This window comes from Sander vitreus, chromosome 19 (assembly GCF_031162955.1).
Source record: "Sander vitreus isolate 19-12246 chromosome 19, sanVit1, whole genome shotgun sequence".
Taxonomy (NCBI): Eukaryota; Metazoa; Chordata; class Actinopteri; order Perciformes; family Percidae; genus Sander; species Sander vitreus.
In genome coordinates, this window is record NC_135873.1 from 8,514,131 (window position 1) to 8,537,223 (window position 23,093).

Sequence of the window (23,093 nt, forward strand, 5' to 3'; positions counted from 1 at the left end):
CAAAGAGGAATTGTTCAACTAAGACAATTATGCTGTTAATTATTGACAATTTGGACATACTTGGCAAATACATTTAGCTGGGCCTTGGTCAAATATTGCAAGTAGGAGCATTCAGGGCTGTAAATGTCTTGACTTGGGGTTAGAAACTAAAACAAAGGAGTATTTAAAGTTTTGTTTTGTTTTTACAAGGGGGCTTACAGGTTAGGGATGGTAAGGATTTCCCTGCTGTCAGAAATACCAGAATTAATCTATGTAGGCTACAAAAGAAAAGTTTCAGTTGGAATTACAGCCATCAAAGCTTTTTAATCATTCAACATATGGACAACCTCAAAACCACAGAAGCAGAAAGTACAAGAAACAAAGGTACCGTCATGTATCATCTGTAAAACATAGGAAGAAGATATATACAGGAAATAGTTAAATGTGCAAGAAAATTGTGATTTGCCTCCCTTTTGATCCTAAAACAGTCCCGTCTAATGTATGGTCCGACAAAAGTGGGTAGCACAAAAAATTTAAAATCAAGCTTCACTTTTTGGAGCTTTCAACTGCATCTCACAGTCTTCCTCAGCTGAGTCATTAAATTGTAATTAATAGTTTAATTAATGGTTAATCCCTTGGTTTGTACATATTGTTTACTAACATAACTTACTTTTTAGTTGGCTCTTTAGTTCATTTTTATGGCTTATTATTAAGTTAGGATCTATAATAAACTCATTGATTACAACTTAGAAACTGTTTGTAATGTATGCCTATAATTAGAAACTAGCACCCAAAAGTTCATATCAGGCTTCTTCCATGGTTGTCCTTGGTCTAACATGGCTCATAATAAAACTGCTTTGCACTTAATTATTAAACTAAACCATAACAACAACAAAAAAACACATCACTGTCCAAAAATTACAACCAGTACCAGAAGACGCCAGAAATTGTAACAAATATACAATGTGTATTACCATAATATTGATTTTTTTTTTTTTGGAGTGTACATGCAGCCCAGCGTTTCACTAATTCCCTTTCAAAAGACAGTGCCTCAGGCTTAAAAAGTGCAGCAGTGGGGGTTCCCTTTAGACAATTGTGGCCTTGTAAAGGTCTGTCTTGCAGTCCTTGCCCTCTGGTGGGTTGCGGCCATTCTGGGGCATCTGGGCATTCCTCAGCTTGCTCTGGCACTGCCGCAGCTCAGCCACGTAGCCGTGGAAGCTCAAGCTGAGCTCAGAGTCCTCTCCCAGGGATTTTTCCAGCGTTCCCTCCTCTAGATGAACCTCCTCCACATCCATCACCTCCTGAAGAGTCTGTGCAGCGTCGGCTCTGTCGGCGGTGGATTTGGTGTCTGAGCTTGACTCTGTTCCTCCCTCTGTGCACGGGAGAAAAGAAAGACATTGGAGATTTAAGATTAGTTGATGTATTACGGACAGCCAAGAGGTTTATTTGAATATTTATGTCATGAGAAATTGCAGAGGCAAACACTTAAAGGCATACTATGTAACTTTTCCCTCTTCGGTCCCCCTACAGGTTGCCTCATTGGAACTACAGCTCGCGCGGCTGTAGTTCCATAGTTACATAAGCCGCTTTCCGACCGGAGGGATTTTTGCAGTTCCTAGAACATAACGTTCCTAGAACCCTTTTTTTCTCGTGTTCCGACTGGACCAATTTGGGGATTATTAAGTTCCTCTGGCCGCAGTTCCTGTAATGGCGTTTTTCCATTACATGGTACCTGCTCGACTCGCCTCGACTCTACTTGCCTCGACTCTACTCGCCTCACTGTGCGTCCGTTTTCCATTGCAGATTTTAGTACTGCCTCAGCGTGGCTGGTCGTCTTAGCGGCGCCGCAGTAAACTGCCGTGACCTAACGCGACACACACACAGAACGTCGAAGATGTGTTGTTGTTGCCACAGCCAGAAGACACATTTTGTTTCAAATGAAGCTGGAGGCAGCAAAAATAAACACAGCTGGCTAAACTATTTAAAAATGGCGGGTTTGTTCAGGACACCCCCCTCTGTGGCTTTCACGTCACCTTTTGGTATCGGCTCAGCTCGCTTGGAACCTCGACTGAGGTGGTACTAAAAAAAGTACCTGTTAGCAGGTACCAGGGACTTTTTTTCGTAATGGAAAACCAAAAAAGGCGAGTAGAGTCGAGGCGAGTCGAGCAGGTACCACGTAATGGAAAAGCCATAACTCTTTCAGCTCCTACTTCAGGGCAGGGTCTTTTCCCTTTTCCGCATAGTGGTGGTTAGATGGCTGTGATTATAATAACAAAAGGTCAGTCCCTATGGCCACTTGGCCAGTGTGAATGCAAATGGCAAAAAAGGTTTTGGGGGAGAGTAGTTAGTAGAACTGTTTAGAAGTGGACTGTTCCTATAACTACGTTCCTGTAACTACTTGGTCAGAAAGAGGCTACAGTATGCCTTTAAAGCTGCATTCATTGATTGTTTTGGCCACTTGGGGGAAGCAAAACACGTATTGACACACTATCTATCACCTTATAATCAAATAGTTACCTATTTACACATCCAGTAGACACAAGTAACATTATATCGTTCAGATAATTTTCTGTGGGTTTGTCACTGAGTGACCCCTTTCACATTTCACAGTAATTTGAGCCATTGTTTATATAAGAATATTGATCACTGCAGTTAAAAATAAGTAAATTACAACAGGCAAAACAATCTTCATTTTAAATATGGTTGTCAAAAATATGTATTTTTATATAACAATGACTAAACATAGATACAAAAGAATTGTTCCATCTCTGTGCAACATGTGGACCTGCAGGCGACTGACATTGCCTTCACATTAGACTGCATGATGACCAGATGCTGAGCACACAACTGTATGAGATTTCAGAGGATCCAAGAAACCAAAACCTTGTCACCCATGGCTTGGGGGCACACTGCACATGAAGTTTAACTCTACAGCGCTCAAATCAACACGCCAGCTTAATATTTTTGTGTAATCTGGACAGCTGTTGTCAAGACAAACTTGATGACATAACGGCTTCAGCTCAAATTTACTGAACTCATTTGCCAAATCATGGGAAAGATCTGAATGAAATTGCAACTGGATTAAACGTACACTACCGGTCAAAAGTTTGGGGTCACTTACAAATTTCCATTCCACTCCATTATAGACAGAATACCAGCTGATCTGAGTGGGTGGCTGATCTTTAATGCAATATCTACATTGCCCGTTATCAGCAACCATTCATCCAATGTTCCAAAGGCACATTCCGTTTACTAATCTGATATCATTTAAAAAAAAAAAAACTAAACTGAGAAAACATTGGAGAACCCTTTTGCAATTATGTAAGCACATAATGTAATCTGAAAACTGCTGCCCTGGTTAAAAACAATGCAACTGATCTCAGCTGGTATTCTGTCTATAATGGAGTGAAATGAAAATGTCTAAGTGACCCCAAACTTTTGACCGGTAGTGTATTAATTAATAAATTAATTAGTTGTCACATGTGGTATATTTCAACATTACCACTTGTGCTTCATTTCAAACAATTCAGAGCAGCATGACGTCATCAGAAGGCCCTGAACATAAGTTAATGAAATGTTAAACTCACATTTAAGAAAGGTGTGTTGGGCACAGGGACTCCAACATTTCCCTCTTCTCATGCACACTTGGGGGGCTAAACACCAGGAGGCTGGCATTACTGTTATGGTGACTAAACTTGTCATGTGATCCCTGTGGTCCCACAGACTCTAAACACAGAGGCCCGAGTGACTCAAATACAACACTCTCCTAACTCTGCTGACTGTGATTCACTGCTGTTCAGCTCAGATGTAAACACAGCCTGTGAGCTGCAACAGCTGACCTTATACAAAACCTCAGCAACTGACTACGGCACAACTTGAACCACCAAGGTGAACAAATATAAGGCAAATTCAAATATTCAAAATTAAGCAAATAAGGCGTGACATTGATTATAATTAGATATAATGGATTATATATCAACATAAATCTCCATCACAGGGTTTTCCACAGGATGTGATGTATTAGTGCTGGCATGCAGAGCTGCTAGATGATGCATTTTGATGAATTGGGCTTTGTAGAATTTCTTACGAATCTTACAGTCATAAATGTATTCCTCAATCCATCCTCTCCCAACCTGGGTACCAGAACCCCCTAAGGAGTCACACGATAGATCTTAAGGGTCGGGAGATGATTTTAGGCAGTATGAAAAAAATCCTTTATGATCTAAAATTAGTTTATAATTGCATTTGTTTATAATTTTCCTGTGAAATACTGGATAGTTTTATCTCTTCAGGCGTTCAACATGTATTTAAAAAAATATACATATGAAAGTATGTGTGAAAGTAAAAATCTCTTTTTGCCTTGTGCATATCTATAAATAGATGATACTGAGAGGAGACAAGGCCTACTGTAACCATTGAGCCACCATAAAAACATTTATTTTACAATAAATGACTGATGTGCTTACGTCTTTGTGAGGAGGGGAAACTCCAATTTTTTGGGCATTTATTTTCACAGGACAGCCAGAGACATGAAAGGGGGAATGACATGCAGCAAAGGGCCACAGGTCAGAGTCGAACCTGCGCCCGCTGCGTCGAAGAATAAACCTCTACATATGTGCGCCTGCTCTACCAACCCGGCCACCGATACAATCTTTTTTTTTTATTCTATGTATCACGGTTTCTGTACATCTTGCCTTCTCCATAAGCCAGCGCCTCATTAGAATAAGTATTTTCCTTCAGACCTTCATTATTATTTACCCATACACCTTTTTCAAACATGTTTTTAATGTTCAAGCTTGCCGACTCTCCTGTGACGTGTAAACGTGATGTCCCGACACAGCCGTTTAACACAGCCAAGCCTCCTGTGGCGAGTCTTGTCCACAGATATGGCAGCAGCCGGGAGCTGAGACAGACCAGCCAGACTGGAATGGATCCAGCGAACAGTCCTCACTGAGGCTGACTGCCAGAGATCTGAGCCGAGCCCTCTTACTCCGACCGACAGATGGATGATAAGGCTGGCCCAGGGTCAGAGGCTGCCAGCTTGGAGCGGACACACAAGGAGGAAGAAAGTGAAACGGGTCTAAAGGAAAACTAAGCCATATGGTCCCTCAGGTGTACTGCTGAGTCATTACAGAGCACTTTTTGTAGATAGCCTGGCCTTAGGGTAGATGTCCCATTAACTCCCACTGCAGAGAGGGAAAAGGAAGCAATTTCCACATGAACTTTCTGAATTAATCATTTCTACAAATTCTGGCTTATTTCTTAGCTTTTCTGACTAAATTAAAAACACCAGGCATTGAGTTCAAATCAGTCATACCAATGGAGTTACACTGTGTGACGTCGCCCCCTAGTGGACATCCTAATTCCTACCAACCAAGCCCAGGGACCCAACACTTGCCAGACAGGGAGAAGTGATTACAGCCATGATTAGGAAATTATTCTGATAACATTGGGCAGCAGTTCTCAGTTCTGGTCTTCTGGATACAGACCAGAGGCCTTACTGGTATTCATTGTAACAGTCTAATCAGCCTGTAATTTATACCTGATATGCCCAATAAATGCAACTACCTGCAAGACCAGAAGTACTTTTGCTACAATAGACCCACTGTTTTAGATGCAAATGCTTATACTGATGTCAGGGTATATTGTTTTTTAGTGAAAGAGAAATTGTACCCCCTAAAAATCTATAAAAAATGTCAGTGTCTCCCTTTAACGCATTAATTAACTTGTGTGGTTTGGTGAATTTGCAGAAGAGGAAACAATGAAGTCCCCAAGTATTTCTTTTATCCACATCACCTCATGCGAAGAAGAGCAAGTAGCTGGACTTCATCCTCTTCCTTTCTTTAGTACTTTATTATTTATGGCATAGTGGTAATGATGTCTGAGGAACACGTTGATCCACCTCAGCAGCAATTATTTATTCCCTCGGAACAGCAGAGGGCGTCAGTTTAACAGTAATACACAAACTGGAGAGGGACAAAATCAAGCAGATTGGCACAGTAAAAGAGCATAATTGCTACTGAACCACTGTTAACTTGTTTGCACTGATGGCCTCCGACTTATTCAGTGGGTGTTTGTCTCTTACACAATATTAAGCCCGTGAGCGTGACTTTCCACCAGAATTAAAAGTAACAACTTCATAAAGTCTCTAAAAGGTGGAGGCGTGTGGCAAACAGTGTTAGAAATATGGGTATATTGAATCATAGCTATGTTTCAATGGTTTTTTAGTTTAGCAGGTGGGAGAAAGAGAGAGAAATAGATGAAAACCAGCACTGACAGTTTCTATCTGTAGCTCAGTCAACTCGTGGATAAGGTTACCATGGCGCCCAGTGGTGGGAAGAATCAGGCTGATGCACTTAGCAACCAGAAAAGAGGAGAGAGCCTGTGGAGGAGCTGCGCTCCTTCCTCATCATATTGTGTACATATCACCTTACATTAAAGCTTGGCTAAGGCAGTAAGGTCAGAGAGAACATGTTTGTGCACCTTCCGTAAAGTGCTTTAAAGTGCAAAATACTCGCCACGTCACCAGCTTTGTTGTTGGAAAACATGTTGAGCGTGATAATCTTCCCTTTCTGTAGAGTTCACACGGTTTCAAAGAAGCTTTCCTGGGATTTTCTTTAAAGTCAAGAATCAAAACATCTCCTCTAATTGGATATCCAAACACAGAAGGCTTTTGGCTTTATTTTTCTGACAACTCTGAAAATGTCTACTGTAGGAAAAAAAAAACCCATCACCAATACAAATCAATTCACCACTTGATTGTTTACCTTAAAAATCTCAGAAACATACAGGAGTGGAGGAGCGGAGGGAAATGACATGGACGGGAAAATAAAGAAATGAAATCCATCTGCGGGAGATGATTATAATCACACACAATCAGCCAACACTCCAGCACAAACAACGGCAAGCTTTTAAAACCCAAGTTTGAAAGAAGACAGACTCAAAAAAGATCCACAATGCCTAGAGCTACACACACACACACACACACACACACACACACACACACACACACACACACACACACACACACACACACACACACACACACACACACACACATGGGAGCAGTGACCCCATCAAACAACAATACACCAAGCAGGTAGACCAAGCAATGTTTAACGACACCGCACAAACACGCCACACTGAGCAATCTGAGCAGAACACACAAAGTGAGCAGCGACACCCTGAAACGAGCGAACGCAGAAAAGTACACAAAAGGAGTGGGCGCAGATGAGAGGAGGAAGCCACAAGACAACATGAAACAGAGCTGAAGGAGAACGGGGGGAGGGGAGGGGGAGAGCATGCAGAGGCGGAGGTAGTGGAGGGGGGAGAACTGAGCTCACAAACGTGTAAAAAGACAGACAAGAGTGATTTCCAATTCTAACATTTATTAGATCTACTCAATCACAGGTACAGAGTTTATTGGCAGTGATTATCTACAACAGGCATCTAGAGAGGGAGTGAATGGTCCAGATAAAGAATGACAAGGCAATTCAACAATGTCAACAGCGCTAACATCGTTTAATGACTCAGCAGTTTTAGAGAGTTGCGTTAAAATAGAAGAAGCTTTTTGACATTGTTGAATTGCTCTTAACTCGAGGTGGTGGGATGGAGAGAGTTGTTTGGCATTCGCAGGTCCAACACTGTAAAACAATCACATGGGTCTGGTTTGCTACGATGTTTTCTAATTGTACATAATGACCCCATGATGCCAGGAAACACAGCTGCTAATGTCATCACGTTCAATTGTTCGGTTGTTCTGAATTACAATCTTCAGCACAACATTCACTGACTACAGTACTGTCAAATATTGATCATTGATCTGTATGCACTATGCATATATTATTAATATTTATAAGCTCTGCAATCAGTTACATCAGCATTCTCATGCACCCAAAACTACAAAACAAACTAAATATTTCCCTGGAATTAACTCATCCCAGTCATGTGGCGAAACCCAACAATTTGTGGCGTGGGAAGTGACATCCAAGTAAACGTTACTCACTGAACAAAATATACACATCCCTATTTACAAGATGATCCGAGTGTAATTAAGATCAATCACACACACATGCTAAGTTTAATGAAACAAATCTGTTTAAATGAACGGCAAACTGAAAAAGAGTCAGTATCAATTTGTCATTAAAGTGCATCAGAGTCAGTGTAGGGGGAGTTCAATCACGAAGGTGGTCGGGTTTAGACCACCGGGGATAGAGCGCACACATGCACATACGACACACACACGCAAACACACGGAGCACTGGTTTGTTACACTGTAGAAATACCTGAACTGGACTTTCCCTCTCCAGCTGCGTCTTGAGACTTGGAGAAGGGTGGTGGCGGGGTGAAGTTGGCTTCAGGCAGGCTGCTGTCGAAGGACGGCATGAGGGACGGTGATGAAGGCAGCAGGGTGCTGTTGGGGCTGCTGATGTCGCCCTCGCCCACGAGGGTCAAGTCGTTGTGGGTGTCCTCCTCCACGGTGCGGAGGTTTGGCCGGGTGTCTGAGGGCCGGGGGATGGGGGACAGGTAGGTGCCAAAAGTTTGGTGGCGAGGAGGGGGCATCAGGCACCGCCTGGTCCCGGAGTGTCCATTGGCGCTGGAGCTGAGGGAGGAGTCCAGGCTCTCCGAACGAAGGCTGGCGGTGAGGGCCCCCCGCGAGGAGACGCCATTCTCCCGGCGGTCAGGAGTGGAGCATGCCAGGTCAGAGGAGACGGAGCAGGAGGAGCTGGGAGGGGTTAGTCGTAGGAATTCGGGAAGCACCAGGTCTTCTTTGTTTAGGAGCCCGCGCTGGTCGTTGGCTCGGGTGCTCTGTGCCCGGCTCAGCAGCTCAAAGAATTCTGCAAAACAGATCAAACAAGTTCCCTCGATTAAACTTTCCAAGTTGATGAACACCTTGAAGAAGAAAAGCATGAGTTAAGGTTTAACATGCAGCGTAGCAGCTTCACAGCTGATAGTTAGTCCCGAGGCAAAGCAAAGCTAAGACATCCACCAATAAGTCAAAAAAGAGAGAGAGAGAGAGAGAGAAAGAGAGAGAAAGAAGGAAAAGAGGGATTTACCTTCAGCTTCATCTATATTAATCTTTTTCTGTTTTCTCTTTTCCCCTGGGAGTGCTGTGTCTGGTCCACTTGCTCTCACAGAAAAGTCCTTTGGTGTTGACCTCTCATCTCCCTGCAGATGCAACAATAACAATGCACTCTGTTAGGGGATGGAGGGATGGGGGGTCGTAAGGGGGAGGCTAAGCATGAGCTGTCAAGCACCCTACTGAGCAGAGTGTCCAGATTTACTGAGACCCTCGTCTCATCTGTTGGCTCTGTGTCTTAACTGACCTTGCTAGCTAGCATCTCTAGACCAAGTGCTATCTGCCTACATACGGTGCAATAACTCAAGCATGGAAAATATGAGCAAGCAAGTTAGCCACAGGCAGTGTTAGAGCAAAGAATACAAACAAATCAGGAACTCCACCAATTTAAAGCTTGTCAAAGATTGTAAATGTTAATAAATATGAATGTGGGCCGCTAATAAATGATACTGAATGTTGCAGAAGCAGTGCAGCAATAGAAAAGGACAAAACATCACACACTGGACAGTGTTGTAGGAGACAAAGATGTAACAAAGATGTCGTGAGTACTTACTGTAGCAGAAAAACTCCTGGTTGGAGGGTGGTTTTTTAGGGAGGACGACTTGGATTTGTCTACTTGAAAGAGAGAAGTAGAGAGATGCACATGAAAAATTCATCAGGTTGAGAAATTGATGAGGAGAAAGTGAGACAGAGAAGAGAGGAGATGACACTTTAGACGTAAGAGACATGTTCTTCAAAGCTTGAATATGTTAATCAATGGAATAACAGAGGTGGACATGATTTACAATTGGCAGTTACATTTATGGCATCCGGTTGAGAAAGGGCAACCCAGTCAGTACACAAACAGTGGTTTACAGATTCCAGTGGGAAAAACAACGTATTGTTAGTTTGTAAAATGAAGTATTTAATATTGGGTTACAGTGGTGATGGTCTTACCTTTTCCTGAAGCTGGGTCGATTCGGTCCAAAACAACTCGGAGGCCATCCAAACTCGATATGGGAGCACCCAGGTCCAAAGGCTCAGTTTCTCCGCTCTTAAACAAAACACAATTTGACGGTCAGCGCGTTTTTATTTTCACCGGTTGTGCAGAAGTCTAAAGATTAGTGGTGGGAATCGACGCTCCTCACGATCCGATTCCGATTCAGAGGCCAACGATTCGATTCTAAACCGATTATCGATCGAAAAAACAGTTTTTAATGTAAATTTCCATGCGTGATTTAAAAAAATATCCATATAAATCAGAGTTTTCTTCCCAGACAAAGCAGTTAGACAAAGCTTAGATTTTGACATATACAGTATTTGTCACACACAAGTTTTAATGAAATGTTTTGTCTACTACTCTAATGTTACAATTTCTCTTAGCATATTGAGCACACGGCTGATATTTGAGTTCACGAGCCTTTGCTTAATTTATAAACCATCTTTCGGCTCCGGGTCTACTGTATAATACAGTATATAATGCCTGGAAACCCACGGGACTAAAATAAATCATCTGGCAAGGGTTAAGGGGAGGAGTAAAGAGTTGGCATGTTTGAGGAGTGTCGTCATTCTTAATTATACCCCTGGTGCTCCATCTTCAGAGGCTGGGCTGAGTCAGAGTGCTAACCACCATGTAGAGATGGAAAAGGATGCGGTCGCTTCCCTCCCCTAACCATGATACTCCACCCTGTGGCACTGTCACACACTGCACAGGCTGCTCCCTGGACACACAGGAACTTCAAAAAGATTAAGGCATTGTAGCCACCGGGGACAACTTACTACTTTGGCCACAAGATCGCTGAGGTGAAGGCCATATTTGGCCACCACGGGGCGCAGGACCTCAGTGACTGGTTTGGTAGGTTTGGCTTTAAGCCCCACGGAGCGGTTAATGGGTACCAGGTCCAATCTAGGAGCAGAGAAAGAGCACAAGTAAATGTCAGCACAGACATAAAAGCATAGACAGACAATGTGATATTCAAAGGAAATTGACAGATCCAAGCAAACTTTGATTTATTATTAATACCTAAACAAGGTCCGCTTCTCCACTCTCAAGTCTCGTGAGCTGAGGGTCATGCAGTCTTGGTCCAACACCAAAGGCTGGGAGGAAAAATGAAACTACACATTAGCAACACATGAAGCCCAAAACACTCCATACTGTAAACTCTTTACACACTAACTAAAATACATATTGTCCACTTCACTCCTCTGTAAGCTTTTCAATTCACTTTGGTTGAATTCAGCTAAACGCCTCTTCACAAAATAAAACATGTTTAAATTGTAAGTGTAGCTGACTGTATTTACCAAAGTTTGGTTTATAATAAAACTGAGGGTTGATTCATTCAAGAGGTGCTTGCAGCAGTATTCTGCTCTCTGATCTATTAGCAGCAGTTTTTAGCATTTGTCATTTGTTCGTGGCGTCTGCCTCCCTTTACCTTCTCCCCTCCCACCAGGAAGAGGTCAACAGCAGCCATGTTGACGCTAATGCTCTGACAGAGATCGTGGAGGACTTCTCTTATGGAGGCACCGGGCCGAAGACTGACAGAAGAGCAGGAACCGTTGGACAGCATCACGGTGCAATGTTTGGGGGAACGCTCCCATACTGAGTGACGGTTATCAGACTAAAAATAAATGATTGGAGAGGAAAAAAAAGAGTCAAAGGCCTGGTTTATGGCTTTCCAGTATTAATAAAACAGATTCAGTTGTATTTGTAGCTAGTTTTTCTTTACTCTCTGATTTATGCCATACATAAACAACGAGTGGGCTGACAAATAAAAATAATAATAATTTAGGCCTATTATGATGGCTTCACCAGACACTGGGCTCTGTGTTGCCATGGGGATCTGTCCAGACGAATCTTACCTCAATCTTGCCAGCAGAGCAGGAAGTGGCCATCTCCAGACTGGTACCGGACGACAAGGAGCCCTGGGACTCCCTCCGCCCATTACTGCCCCAGTAGTCTGCACAAAACAGCCCAGAGGAGGATGAATTAATGCCGATAAGAGACATTTGCGCACTACTTGCATTAAATGGGACTTACAATAAGTAACACCAAGACGGCGTCAAGCTATAGCATGACTAAAAACAACGTTTTTGATTTGTGATCGTAGTTCGACACCACAACATATTGGCAGGCAAAAAAAGGTGTTTGTCATGACTCATCAAAGAAGCGTATGAATAGACAAAAAGGGGTTTTATGTTAGACATTTATGTTAAAGCACCGGTGTGAAATGCAAGAAAGGAGGTTCACATGATTGAAATAGAGATAATTTAGACGATAGCTATTCTGATGTTTTGACCGACAATTGTGCTATCTGCAACATTGTGTATACTTGTATGACTACTTGTGCTTTCAGAGGATATTTACAAACCAAAAGCTTGAAAGTCTAAAAATGACATTAAAAAGACATTTTAGTCAACTATAGCCTTTAAATAAGAAACTTTATACAATAATTTGATATTATAATAATCAAAATCCATAACAAAAGTTTTACATCATCATCATATCAACCTCATTTTTGTATTTTACCACCTTTAAAACTTTGTCCCTTTGTGGATAACTCGCTTTGATGTGTCAAAATGCCAGGGTTGCAACAAGTATGTTTTTGCTAGTGTACCAGTGCACTGTGTGTGTGTGTGTGTGTGTGTGTGTGTGTGTGTATAATACTTGGATGACTGTGGGGCAGCTGCGTTTCTACATGCCACCCCCGCATATAGCTCATGGTAACCCTGGAGCTGGCAGTGAATTGGTGTCTTGTTCAAGGACACATCAGTACTTTGGACGCTTTTGTTGCAAAAGTTTTAAACTGTGGAGGATCTCTGTGGCCAGAAGGCAACGGGCTTGTTAATCAATTTCTTACCGAGGTTAATGTCTCCAATGTCCTTCTTCTTTGGGCCCTTCCCAAAGCTCCTGTTGCGGGACCACGAAAAGAAGATGCCGCGTTTCTTGTCAGCACTCTCATCCTTGCTCTCTTCGTTCAGTGACCTCCCGGACTTCTGCTTTCTGGCCTCCTGTTGGTTGGAGAACAAAAAAAATTAAGATTTTACCTGCCGTACAGGACGGATGAGCACTGTGTCAACACGGTTTTATTTCCATGACCAGCTGCTGTGATACAGTCAAAAAGCAATAGTGGCACCTTTTTGGGAGTGGAGAGGGTAGAGCGGTCCGAGCTGGCACTGTGTTTCGAGGGTGCGGGGCTGCAGGGAATCTGGTAGGGGTCCGGCAGGGGCCGGCCATCCACCTCAGCACGCATGCACTCCTGGTAAAGGGAGGACTTGAGGAATCGCGAATAACTGTCAAACTTCATCAGGTTGAAGATCTGAAAAATAAGGGAGTGAGGAAGAGAAAATGAAACAGACAGAAACAAGACAGAAGAAACTACCAGTGTTAACATATGGTTACAGCTGATGTTATGACAGGTGTCTTAATGGTTACCATTTTATCATGCTCGTGCGCAGGCTGAACATTTACAGATCTCTAACTGCATGTCTATGTGTGCAGTATGCGCTACATTCTCTGTGGGTGTATGCCAGTTTGTGTTTATCTCTCTGGTAAAGGATCAGAGCCCTTTCGTAAACAAACCCAGATGGCCACTGAAAAAACCCAATATGCTTGTGCAAAGTGACTAGATAGAACAAAACCCCCTAGTGTCAGGAAAAATGTCTTGATCTTCAGTGTTGATACGGAACAACTGAATCATTTAAATATGAGAAAGTCTAAATTAACCAGAGACATGAAATATTTAAATAATTGTGGAAGCAACATGTTATTTAGCGCAGGGTTTCTGCAACTTTCACCAAGTCAAATGTAAGACCATAATGAATGAAATTTAAGACAACTTCAAAACAATCCAAAAAAAAAGTCAGATGTCAGAGTCTGGAAACATCGTCTCATTATAGGACTGGTGTCTAGTCAGCGTGTGGAGGACGCAGAGCACCTCTGCTCATTTATTTATAGTCGTAATATAGTAAATTATATTTGGACTAGCGAAAGAAAGAACTACAATACTACAGAATAATTAAAAAAACAACATTCTATTCTATTTTGCTGCGGGAGCATTTCAGTGAGCATTAGAGGTAGCGTTACATGGACGTAGCAAAATTAAGGCCTGTTTAAAATTATTTAAGACCTAGAACACAATACTTCAGCGAATGTAAGACTTTTTAAGGCCTAAAATTTTAGATGTGTTAAGTCCCCGTGGAAACCCTGTACCAACCAATAGGATGAGCCCACCACTACTACGGCCTTGTTGGTACCTGGAGCTGCTGCGTCTTGAACATGTCGGGCCGTGGGGAGGTGAGGACGTCGTCAGCCAGCTGGGCTTGGCTGTCGATGTTGACCGGCATGGTGGCCTTGCTGGACAGGAAGCTGTTGTAGATCTCTCCAGCTCTCTGGGACAGCTGCAGGAGAAGAGGGGTTTGATGATGCACAATTTCATAAGGGTTTCTGAAGGTTTCACCAAGTCAAATGTAAGACTTTTTAAGACCATTATGTTCTTTATCACAACATCAACTAAGCCCTAAATCATTATTTTTTTCAAACTAAGTATCACTAAACTTGCACTTCCCCATAGCTGAAGAATAATATTTGTTTTATGTCTGTGGTTCAATCCGAAAGAGACTTTCGCCAATAACACGAAAGCTGACTGGCTGCACTATAAGTTACATGTTGGTCTCATTTGAAGTCGTAATACAGTGAAATTATATTTGGACTAGAGAAAGAAAGAACTACAACACCACAGAATTTAAAAAAAAAAGAGCATAATGAGGTAGTGTTGCATGGACGAAGGAAAATTAAGACCTGTTTAAAATGATTTAAGACCTAAAATACATTACTTTTAGAAATTTTAGACTTTTTAAGACTTTTAAAGACCCCGTGGAAACCCTGTTCAAGAACAACTCTAGATAATGATGTTGCTACATGTCTTCTTATATACTATTTTATTAATGTGTTTTGCACAAAATTATATAAGCAATCGAAATGTCATTTAATGTGGATTGACCCTTTGTTAATAGTGGTTCCAAACCTGAAAGTCAGGACCCACAAAGGGGTCTCAAGTTAAATATGAGGGGTCAGAACTGATTAATAAGAGAACAGAGAATCCCAAAACTTTATTATTTTCACAAATTATTTATTTGTAGTATTTTCACAAATTATTGTATTTTCACAAATTATTTATTTTTTTCTTAACCCATTCAAGCCTCTACAAAATATTGAAATTATATAATTTCTGTGAGGAGAGGTCACACATAGTTTCTTTCATTTTAAGTGGATATAAAACAAATGGGTTTGGAACCATTCCAATCAGTGTATATGTTTTCAGCAATGGGATGTGCTTCATACTTTGGACTTACCTGCTTTTTATCAGTTGCAGGGACATGACTGAAGTATTCACAGGCCTGCCAGAACAAGATATTCTCCTCACTGAATTCTTTCTTGAGGAATTCCTGTGGAGTCACACAGTACGAGAGTTTCTATATGATCTCAAACTCTTTCTTTCCAGTGCTGCTGTTGTTGAGACCAGTAGTGAGAAAAGAAATTATTGGGTGTAATGGTGTGAACAAGATTGGTGTAAGTGTGGGCGCAGGACAGTGTAGGCGCACAGCGCAGCTCTGATCAGTGATGAGGGAAGGTGAGGAGCGAGCGGGTTGTGGTACGCCAGAACTTTATGTTGAGCCTTCGGAAAGTGTCGTGGGCTAAATTCAAAGACACATCTTTTATGTGGGAGGTAACATAAATGAGGTGCCTGTACTCAGTTTTGAGAACTGGTTCTGAACTTGAACCTATTCCCGAATCTATATAAAGCTAGGATTTGTTAAGAAATGTGCTTTTCAATTTGGTCGTATAATCTGGATTTAATGCGATTCGAGCCATATAGTGGTTACACATCATCGTCAAGATTTACAAAAAAAAGCGGTGAAACAAAAGAATTTAATGAGTGCGTGAAAATAATTGAATGCACGAAGGAAGGTGGTCTAACATGACAAAGCACTGTACAAGAATGCATGAGTTTTTCATGTCATAATGGTCGATGATCAGCAAACAAACGTTAAACTAAAAAGAATACTGTTCTTTATCGCTTCTGATATATTTTGCTTTTCTTTCCTTCTCAAATGCCATGAATCAAAACAAGGTTTCAATAAAACACAGAATTAATAAGCAGAATTAATTAAATCTAAACAACACACAGCCGTACTGCTAACCCACTTTGTTTTATTTTTAAATCTGAAGGACCAAGACACTCCATGTCAGCTGTTTTTCACAACACTTTTGGTTAAGTCTGACAGCATTCAAGCAACCTGAGAAACTTTTTCATTTTCTTACCGAGAAATAGCGCACCCCCACTGGATCCTGGAGGAGGCGTTCAAAGCAGGCGGCCCAGCTGGCCACGCGCTGCTCCGGAACCCCTCGCAGGCTGCCTGCTCCTGGAAGACTGCCATTACTGTTCAGGCTGCTCTGGCTGCAGCAGCCCTGCAACTGGACTCCACTATAGTCTGCATGATGGAGAGAGCAAAATGCAAAGGGGTTAGAAGGCTCTAATGTTAAAGGGTAATTCCAGCCAGAGGGAATGTTAGAGCCATTCTCCCATGTGCCCTTTCAACCTTCCAAATATTCCTGCGGATTTGAGCATTTTTGTGTGCTTTTCTTCCTCATGACAATTTTACCTTTTTGAGAGTTAAAGGACAATTCCAACTCAAAATGAACCTAGGGGTTAATAACAGATGTGTATCCACTTAATCGTTCTCTGGGACATGTTTTCATGCTAATCGAATGTGTTTGTAAATCGAAATGTCATTTAATGTCGATTGACCCTTTGTTAATAGTGGTTCCAAACCTGAAAGTCAGGACCCACAAAGGGGTCTCAAGTTAAATATGAGGGGTCAGAACTGATTAATAAGAGAACAGAGAATCCCAAAACTTTATTATTTTCACAAATTATTTATTTGTAGTATTTTCACAAATTATTGTATTTTCACAAATACGTAAAACAACAAAATTCGTAAAGGTAAATTTAAACAAGCTAGCGCGGACCGCTGATTAGCTTACAACGCTAGTATTTGGGGCACAGGGAAAGTAAAAACAAATCGCTATTTTATACCACTAAAAAGTGATGAGGGTCCCTAAATGTTAACCGAAGCATTGAGAACATTGTAAATGTACAGACCGTTTATTAAAATGATAGTTTAGAAAGACAGTAGCTCCCAAGACGGCGGCCGCCTGTATACGAGAACGCGACTGTCTTTTTAATAAACTGTCCGAACACTCAAAGTTCTCAATGCTTTGGATAACATTTAGGGACCCTCATTATGCTACCGTTGAAGTGTGGTGATATTTTGAGCCTTTTTAGTGGTATAAATAGCGATTTGTTTTTACTTTCCCCGTGCCCCAAACACTAGCCTTGTAAGCTAATCAGCGGTCCACGCTAGCTTGTTTCAAACTACAAACACATTCGATTAGCATGAAAACATGTCCCAGAGAACGATCGAGTGGGTACACATCTGTTATTAACCCCTAGGTTCATTTTGCGCCGGAATTGTCAATTTGAATTCAATGTGTGGAGAACAGAGCTTTTATAAAGATTTTCCTAGACATCCTTAAAGAAACCATAAAGAAAACATATCTTGTATTGGTACACATCCTGAAAAGGGCCTCACAAAAGTAGACATGTCTATGATTTTTGTACGTGTATTGTGTAAACCAGAAAGCACAAGAAACAGCACATTTTTAACATAGGAACAACATCAGATTCGGGTTCTAGTGCTAATTTAAGTCAACAACTACACCTAAAAATCTCACTACAATCTTTTCAACAAAATTTCCTCAAGAGTACATGTTTGGCTTTCGGAAATTGCAGGAAAACGAGAAAAACAAATATATTTTGAGCAATTTAATGAAAGTCTTGATCCTGTTAGAGTAAAGAGAGAATAAGGTGTCATGAAATTATATGGCACAATGGGGAGGGCAAAAGGTGCCCTCTTAGAAATAAAATGTCTCCAGAATCCATTTTATTTCTATGGGTGCCTTATATCTGCACCAAACATAAATACAAATAGAAAATGGATTAGACTACAAGGTAAAGGTCAAGGGATTTGAAAGGAAAGCTAATGGCTCTTTGCTGTACCCTTTGCTACACCTCTCACCGGTGAATGTGACACAATAAGTGTAATGTCAAAGTTCAAATGTGTTACGTGGAAAGCGTGGAGCACAAAGCTAACAGATCTGTTTACATTCGAAGACAGCAGATGCCACTCAGTTGGTCTGAGAGGAGCAAAGAGGGGGCAGTGAGGAGAGGGGGCAGAATAAAAGAAGGAGAAAGACAGGAGACATGGCTGATTAAAGAGACACAAAGAGAGAGACAGAGTCTGTAAGGAGCTGCTAGTCAACTAGAGTGGGGGCTTCGGCACCCATAGTACCTGCTATCATGGCAGCAGATGGCCACTTTAGAGCTGTGGACCGGGCAGGCAGGAAGCGCACAGTCAAAACAAAAGGGTCACAGTGAGATTTGTTACAGACACATAGCTGTGGTCATTCTGCTGAGAGTCAACTAGGTGATGTGGGCAACTGGTATTAACAGAATTTATCTTTGCTGTTGAGAACAGAAACGTTAGCTTGGTCAAGTAAGGTACAGTGCTGCATATCTTCATCTTACCAATACGCCTGCACAGAAATAGGGTGGATTTACAAATAGGTGTAGTTCAACTGTGGTGAAATAAAAGTCCTGTAAATAGTACATGACGTCACAAACAGCCTTACTGGAAGGAACTTGTTTTGGTGGAACGTGTGTACGTTCAAAAGTTGTTTTAGTCGTGCAACAGAAAACTCAGATTAGACAGCCTAGCTAGCTGTCTGGATTTACCCTGCAGAGATCTGAGGAGCAGTTAACCATAGTCCTCAGAAATTGGCCGGAGTTTAAAATTCCAACACAAAGAAAGCGGAAGGTAACGGACATCCAGCCGAGAAGAAGGACATACGGCATTATTAAGGACATTAGAAACTGAGGGATTGGTTGTTGTTTTTTTACAATAAGGCCAAATGGCTGGTTTTTTTCCCTGTGCCATCGAAACTCCCTTTCTAAAGTTTGCTGACAAGCCATTTGTTTGTACTTGGTTTAATGCATTAGGACCGAGGCTTTGGGAGACGTGTTTACCACAATGTGTGCTGCTCAGGTAATGAGATGGCTTTAGAAAGCAAACATCTGTGTATATCTGATGCACATCCACAGTGAAAGGAGCTGCACTCCTCACCGCAGCCTCGGTCAGCCTGTTAGCAAATGTTATTGAAAACTGCTATGAAAGGGAGGACCAGAAAGCATGCACGCTAGCCCTGACTGTAACCCAAAACACACTCAGCAAACCTTTGTTAATGAGGCATGCTGCCTACAGTGACTACATCATCCTCGCTAAGTGTTTTTATTAGACCATTTTTTTGAGCAACTACAAAGTTCTGTGTTAAGGGTGGAGCAGAAAATGAGAAAAGTGCAGACACTGACAAAGCTGGACAAAGCACTGCAAGCTGGACAAGATCAAAAAGTGTTACTGTGTTAGTAAAAAGGGATGATAAAGAAGAAGCCTTTGACTCTTGTTACTCTTGTGATTTAATTCAGAGTTTCACTTACATAGCTGACATTATTTTCTACATTTCATATAAAATGTTCAGATGTTTTATTTTTCTTACAGAATAGTGTTTAAAAGCTATCAATAAAGGAATTGTACTTACCACCATCTGAAGAAGCAGCAGACTGAAAGAGAACAAAGAGAGACATGAGTGAGAGGCTGCCCTCATGACCTCCTGTGCTGCCTGAGACCAGAGACTGAAGATAGCAGTGTCTCTTCAGGCATCCCACCAGTCGCTCTGAGGTGTGTGTCTTTGTGATTTGTAAGTGTGAAAGAGTGTGTGTGTGTGTGTGTGCTACTAGGAAAGGGTTGGATCTTGGGTCCTTACACAAGACCATTAATTTGTAAGTGGGTGGACCCCAGGGCTCTACCGCATACAGCTGTTCACACCTCCACACCAGGACCCACCCTTCATCTCACACACACACACACACACACACACACACACACACACACACACACATTCCTGCATACACAAAGATCAGAGCTCATCAATGCAGGGCTACTTGAGAAGCCATCACTGGCCATAATGGTCCTCTTTTCACTTGCTAATTCAAGGAACAAGTGGTGTATGCATATGTAGATGGCCCTGAATAAAAGGCAAACAGCAAAAGCACCCCTGGTGGGCCATGGAAATTTCACGGCGACAACTTTCTATAATTGTGTGCAATTATAGCCAAGGACTAAATCTAAATTAAACACCACACATGTCTGATCTTATGAAAGATCAACAAATATTCACTTGACAATACTTCTATTTGAAATCACTGCCTCAGCATTGGGCTTCTCTAAAACCAGTTAGCATAATTTTGGTTCGGCTAATAAAGAGAGATTAGAAGCCCAAACTGTAAAGCTGCTGTCCCAAATATATTTAAATGCAGGGGAGGATATGAGAGGCGCATCTTAGGGATTGGTCCAAGAACACTCGAAAAATCGGTGCGTTGGAGGATTCATCTGAAAAGGGGAGACTATTTCCAGAAGAGTGTTTTCTGTGCTGCCACTTCAAAGTGTGAATATCCAAGGCTGATAATACGTCTAAACAAGGCTCTTATTACCAGGCTGGTGCCTTGGTTTAAGCAGTACATACAGTTTGTACTTTGGTGAAATTGCATAATATTGGACTGTTGAGACTGTTTTTTAAAATAAGACATCAGGATATGTGATTTTCCTGTCTCATTTTATTCACAATATCATTTCTAAATTGGCTGTGGATTTAATTAGTAGTTTTCAGCTTGATCGATCAGCCATAGAACAAGCTCAGACATATTGTGGACTGACCCATTCTTTTTAGTTTTTGTTGATGCAAGTGATCGTCTGAAGGCAGGGGATGTAACCACGGTCATGTGCACTGACGTGACGCTTCGTTCCATTTTGGGAGTGACCACATGTAAAAGCTCTATCAGACATCGACCACTAAACCACTAATTGTCTGTCACAGTCTCTTTACAACTCTGCTGCTGCTGGGTCCAACCCCATATAGTCAACACCCAAAAGCCACCCCTTCTGTGGTGGCTAGCATGTGTACAGTAATCATGGGCGGGTAGGATGAGGACCAACACGAAGCCAAAACAGAAGAGAGAGAAAAGAGAGAAAAGAGAGAACACCCACTCCATCTGTCTGTCCCTTTGGGTCTAAAAACAACTCAACCTCAGACCTTAAATATATAGAGTGCGGCTCATTTTAAAGAACGAGACAGTCATCACACAATGTGACGTAAACTCCGGTTTTGGACAAACAAGAGGTCTCCAGGCTGAAACTTTAAAATTGTGAATTGGTGTATTCACTACTATCCGTTCTTTGAGAGTCAACACTACTTTTAAAACATATACATAGAGAGATTTTTCTTCTAAAAGGTGACAAATATAATGACATCAATAATGAACTTCCTCTTATTCACAGACATGTGATATGAGTGGGTGAGTTACAATAAATTACAATGAATCTCTTGACACACAGTTGATGTAATATACCGTATCATCTTTTAAAGCATGCTCGTGTCAGAGGACAATTATGTTGATGACAAATATGACATTGATGACAAAGTTGCGTAAGCAGGCTGAAGCGTCTAAACGAATGGAAAGGTTGCAAAATCTTGCTGCTAGTGTGACCAGCTGCAATACATCATTTTTTAGATTTACTTCAAATTCTTATTATACTTATTATTTTTTTCAAATAATAGATTATTTTTGGGCTATAAAATAACAAGTTTACTGAGCCTAATGTAACATAAATAGCAATTCTTCACATTTGAGAAGCTGGAAACAACAAATATTTGTGTTTTTTTGCTTGGACGATCTTAAATCATAAATGCATTATCAAAATTATTGTCGGTAATAATTTATTCATCAACTAATCAAGGACTTTTAAATAAAAATGACATCACGGTCACACTTAAAAGTGAAAAAACGTAAACGTAAAAGTTGACCAGGTAGGGCTGACAAATATGCAGAGGGTGGTGTGTGTATGTTTGGTTGTATGAGGCTGCAGGGGTTAGACCACACACACCACTTGTTATTACTTCCTTGCCCACAAGTCCCCTACAAGAAGTGATGAGCCAGGAACACCATCACCTCTTGTCAACACACTCCCTTCCTGTATGGACACCTCTGGTGACGAGCTGGTCCACCATGGGTGGCTCTGCAGTACTCCAGAAACTCTTTGATCCTTTTCATATAAGGAGAGATCCCATTTCCCAGCTGGAATCCCTCTGAAAGCTGTCCACGTCAGGTTGTTATCAAGCAAATGGACAAAATCCCATTCAAGTCACACCGAGTACCCTGGCTTCAAACAGAGCAGGATTTGGCTCAAGTTGGAAAACGCTCTCCCAGCTTTACTATGGCACGCCATACAGTCTGGCATCCCGAGACACCACACATACCGAAGGAACGTAGATGATCCCACCAAGACAGGTTTATGTGTGATCTGAAGTGAGCCACCACGACAAAAACACACTTTGACCGGTGTTAAATCAGTTGAAGGATAAGCCACACTCACACAAATGTTAATGCTACCCATTAACACCTCTCACAGTATTTCTGATCTTTTAAGAAGTGATTTCTTTTATCTTTTGGGCTTGTTTAGGCATGTTCCTGCCCTCAAAAACTGGGTTGAGATGTACTCTGCTCAACACGTCCCCACAGTAAAAAAAAAAAAAAACTTCTTCTAAACTTTTACACAAGTCAAAGCTGATTCTAGCACCGCGCAAACAAACACCCAAGAGTCCCCGCCGCTTCAAACAGCTGTTCTGAGTGGGAGAGAGACAAGCGACAAAGAGGGAGATTAATGAGAAAAGCAGCTGACTGAACGAAAGGAGTCTCCCCGCTTCATACAGAGGAGGAATAGGAGGCTCGCTCGGCAAACCACAGTTTACTTACAGTGTTGAAGTTCCAGGTCCTCTTGAAGGAAAGTCTCTTTTTGAGACTCATTGTTCCCTAGTCTGCTACGC

At 41.7% G+C, this 23,093-nt stretch overlaps 1 protein-coding gene across 3 annotated transcripts in view; it reads right to left on the minus strand.

The window, feature by feature from the left end:
• Nucleotides 1–283: 283 nt before the first annotated feature.
• LOC144533966 (regulator of G-protein signaling 12-like) overlaps nucleotides 284–23,093 on the minus strand; it is a 41,886-nt gene continuing 19,076 nt past the window's right edge. Inside the window, exons 4-18 of one of the 3 annotated variants that reach the window (XM_078275532.1) lie at nucleotides 19,752–19,773; nucleotides 16,359–16,528; nucleotides 15,389–15,481; nucleotides 14,291–14,434; nucleotides 13,171–13,353; nucleotides 12,895–13,045; nucleotides 11,897–11,994; nucleotides 11,470–11,655; nucleotides 11,061–11,134; nucleotides 10,817–10,943; nucleotides 9,995–10,091; nucleotides 9,612–9,670; nucleotides 9,036–9,147; nucleotides 8,265–8,816; nucleotides 284–1,351 (exon numbers count right to left, since the gene is read on the minus strand). In XM_078275532.1, the coding sequence (XP_078131658.1) occupies nucleotides 1,065–1,351; nucleotides 8,265–8,816; nucleotides 9,036–9,147; nucleotides 9,612–9,670; nucleotides 9,995–10,091; nucleotides 10,817–10,943; nucleotides 11,061–11,134; nucleotides 11,470–11,655; nucleotides 11,897–11,994; nucleotides 12,895–13,045; nucleotides 13,171–13,353; nucleotides 14,291–14,434; nucleotides 15,389–15,481; nucleotides 16,359–16,528; nucleotides 19,752–19,773 (2,355 nt within the window). In that variant the 3' untranslated portion in view covers nucleotides 284–1,064. Of the gene's footprint in view, nucleotides 1,352–5,055; nucleotides 5,166–8,264; nucleotides 8,817–9,035; nucleotides 9,148–9,611; nucleotides 9,674–9,994; nucleotides 10,092–10,816; nucleotides 10,944–11,060; nucleotides 11,135–11,469; nucleotides 11,656–11,896; nucleotides 11,995–12,894; nucleotides 13,046–13,170; nucleotides 13,354–14,290; nucleotides 14,435–15,388; nucleotides 15,482–16,358; nucleotides 16,529–19,751; nucleotides 19,774–23,093 lie in introns of those variants that run through there. The other 2 variants (XM_078275531.1, XM_078275533.1) reach the window with 2 other exon arrangements.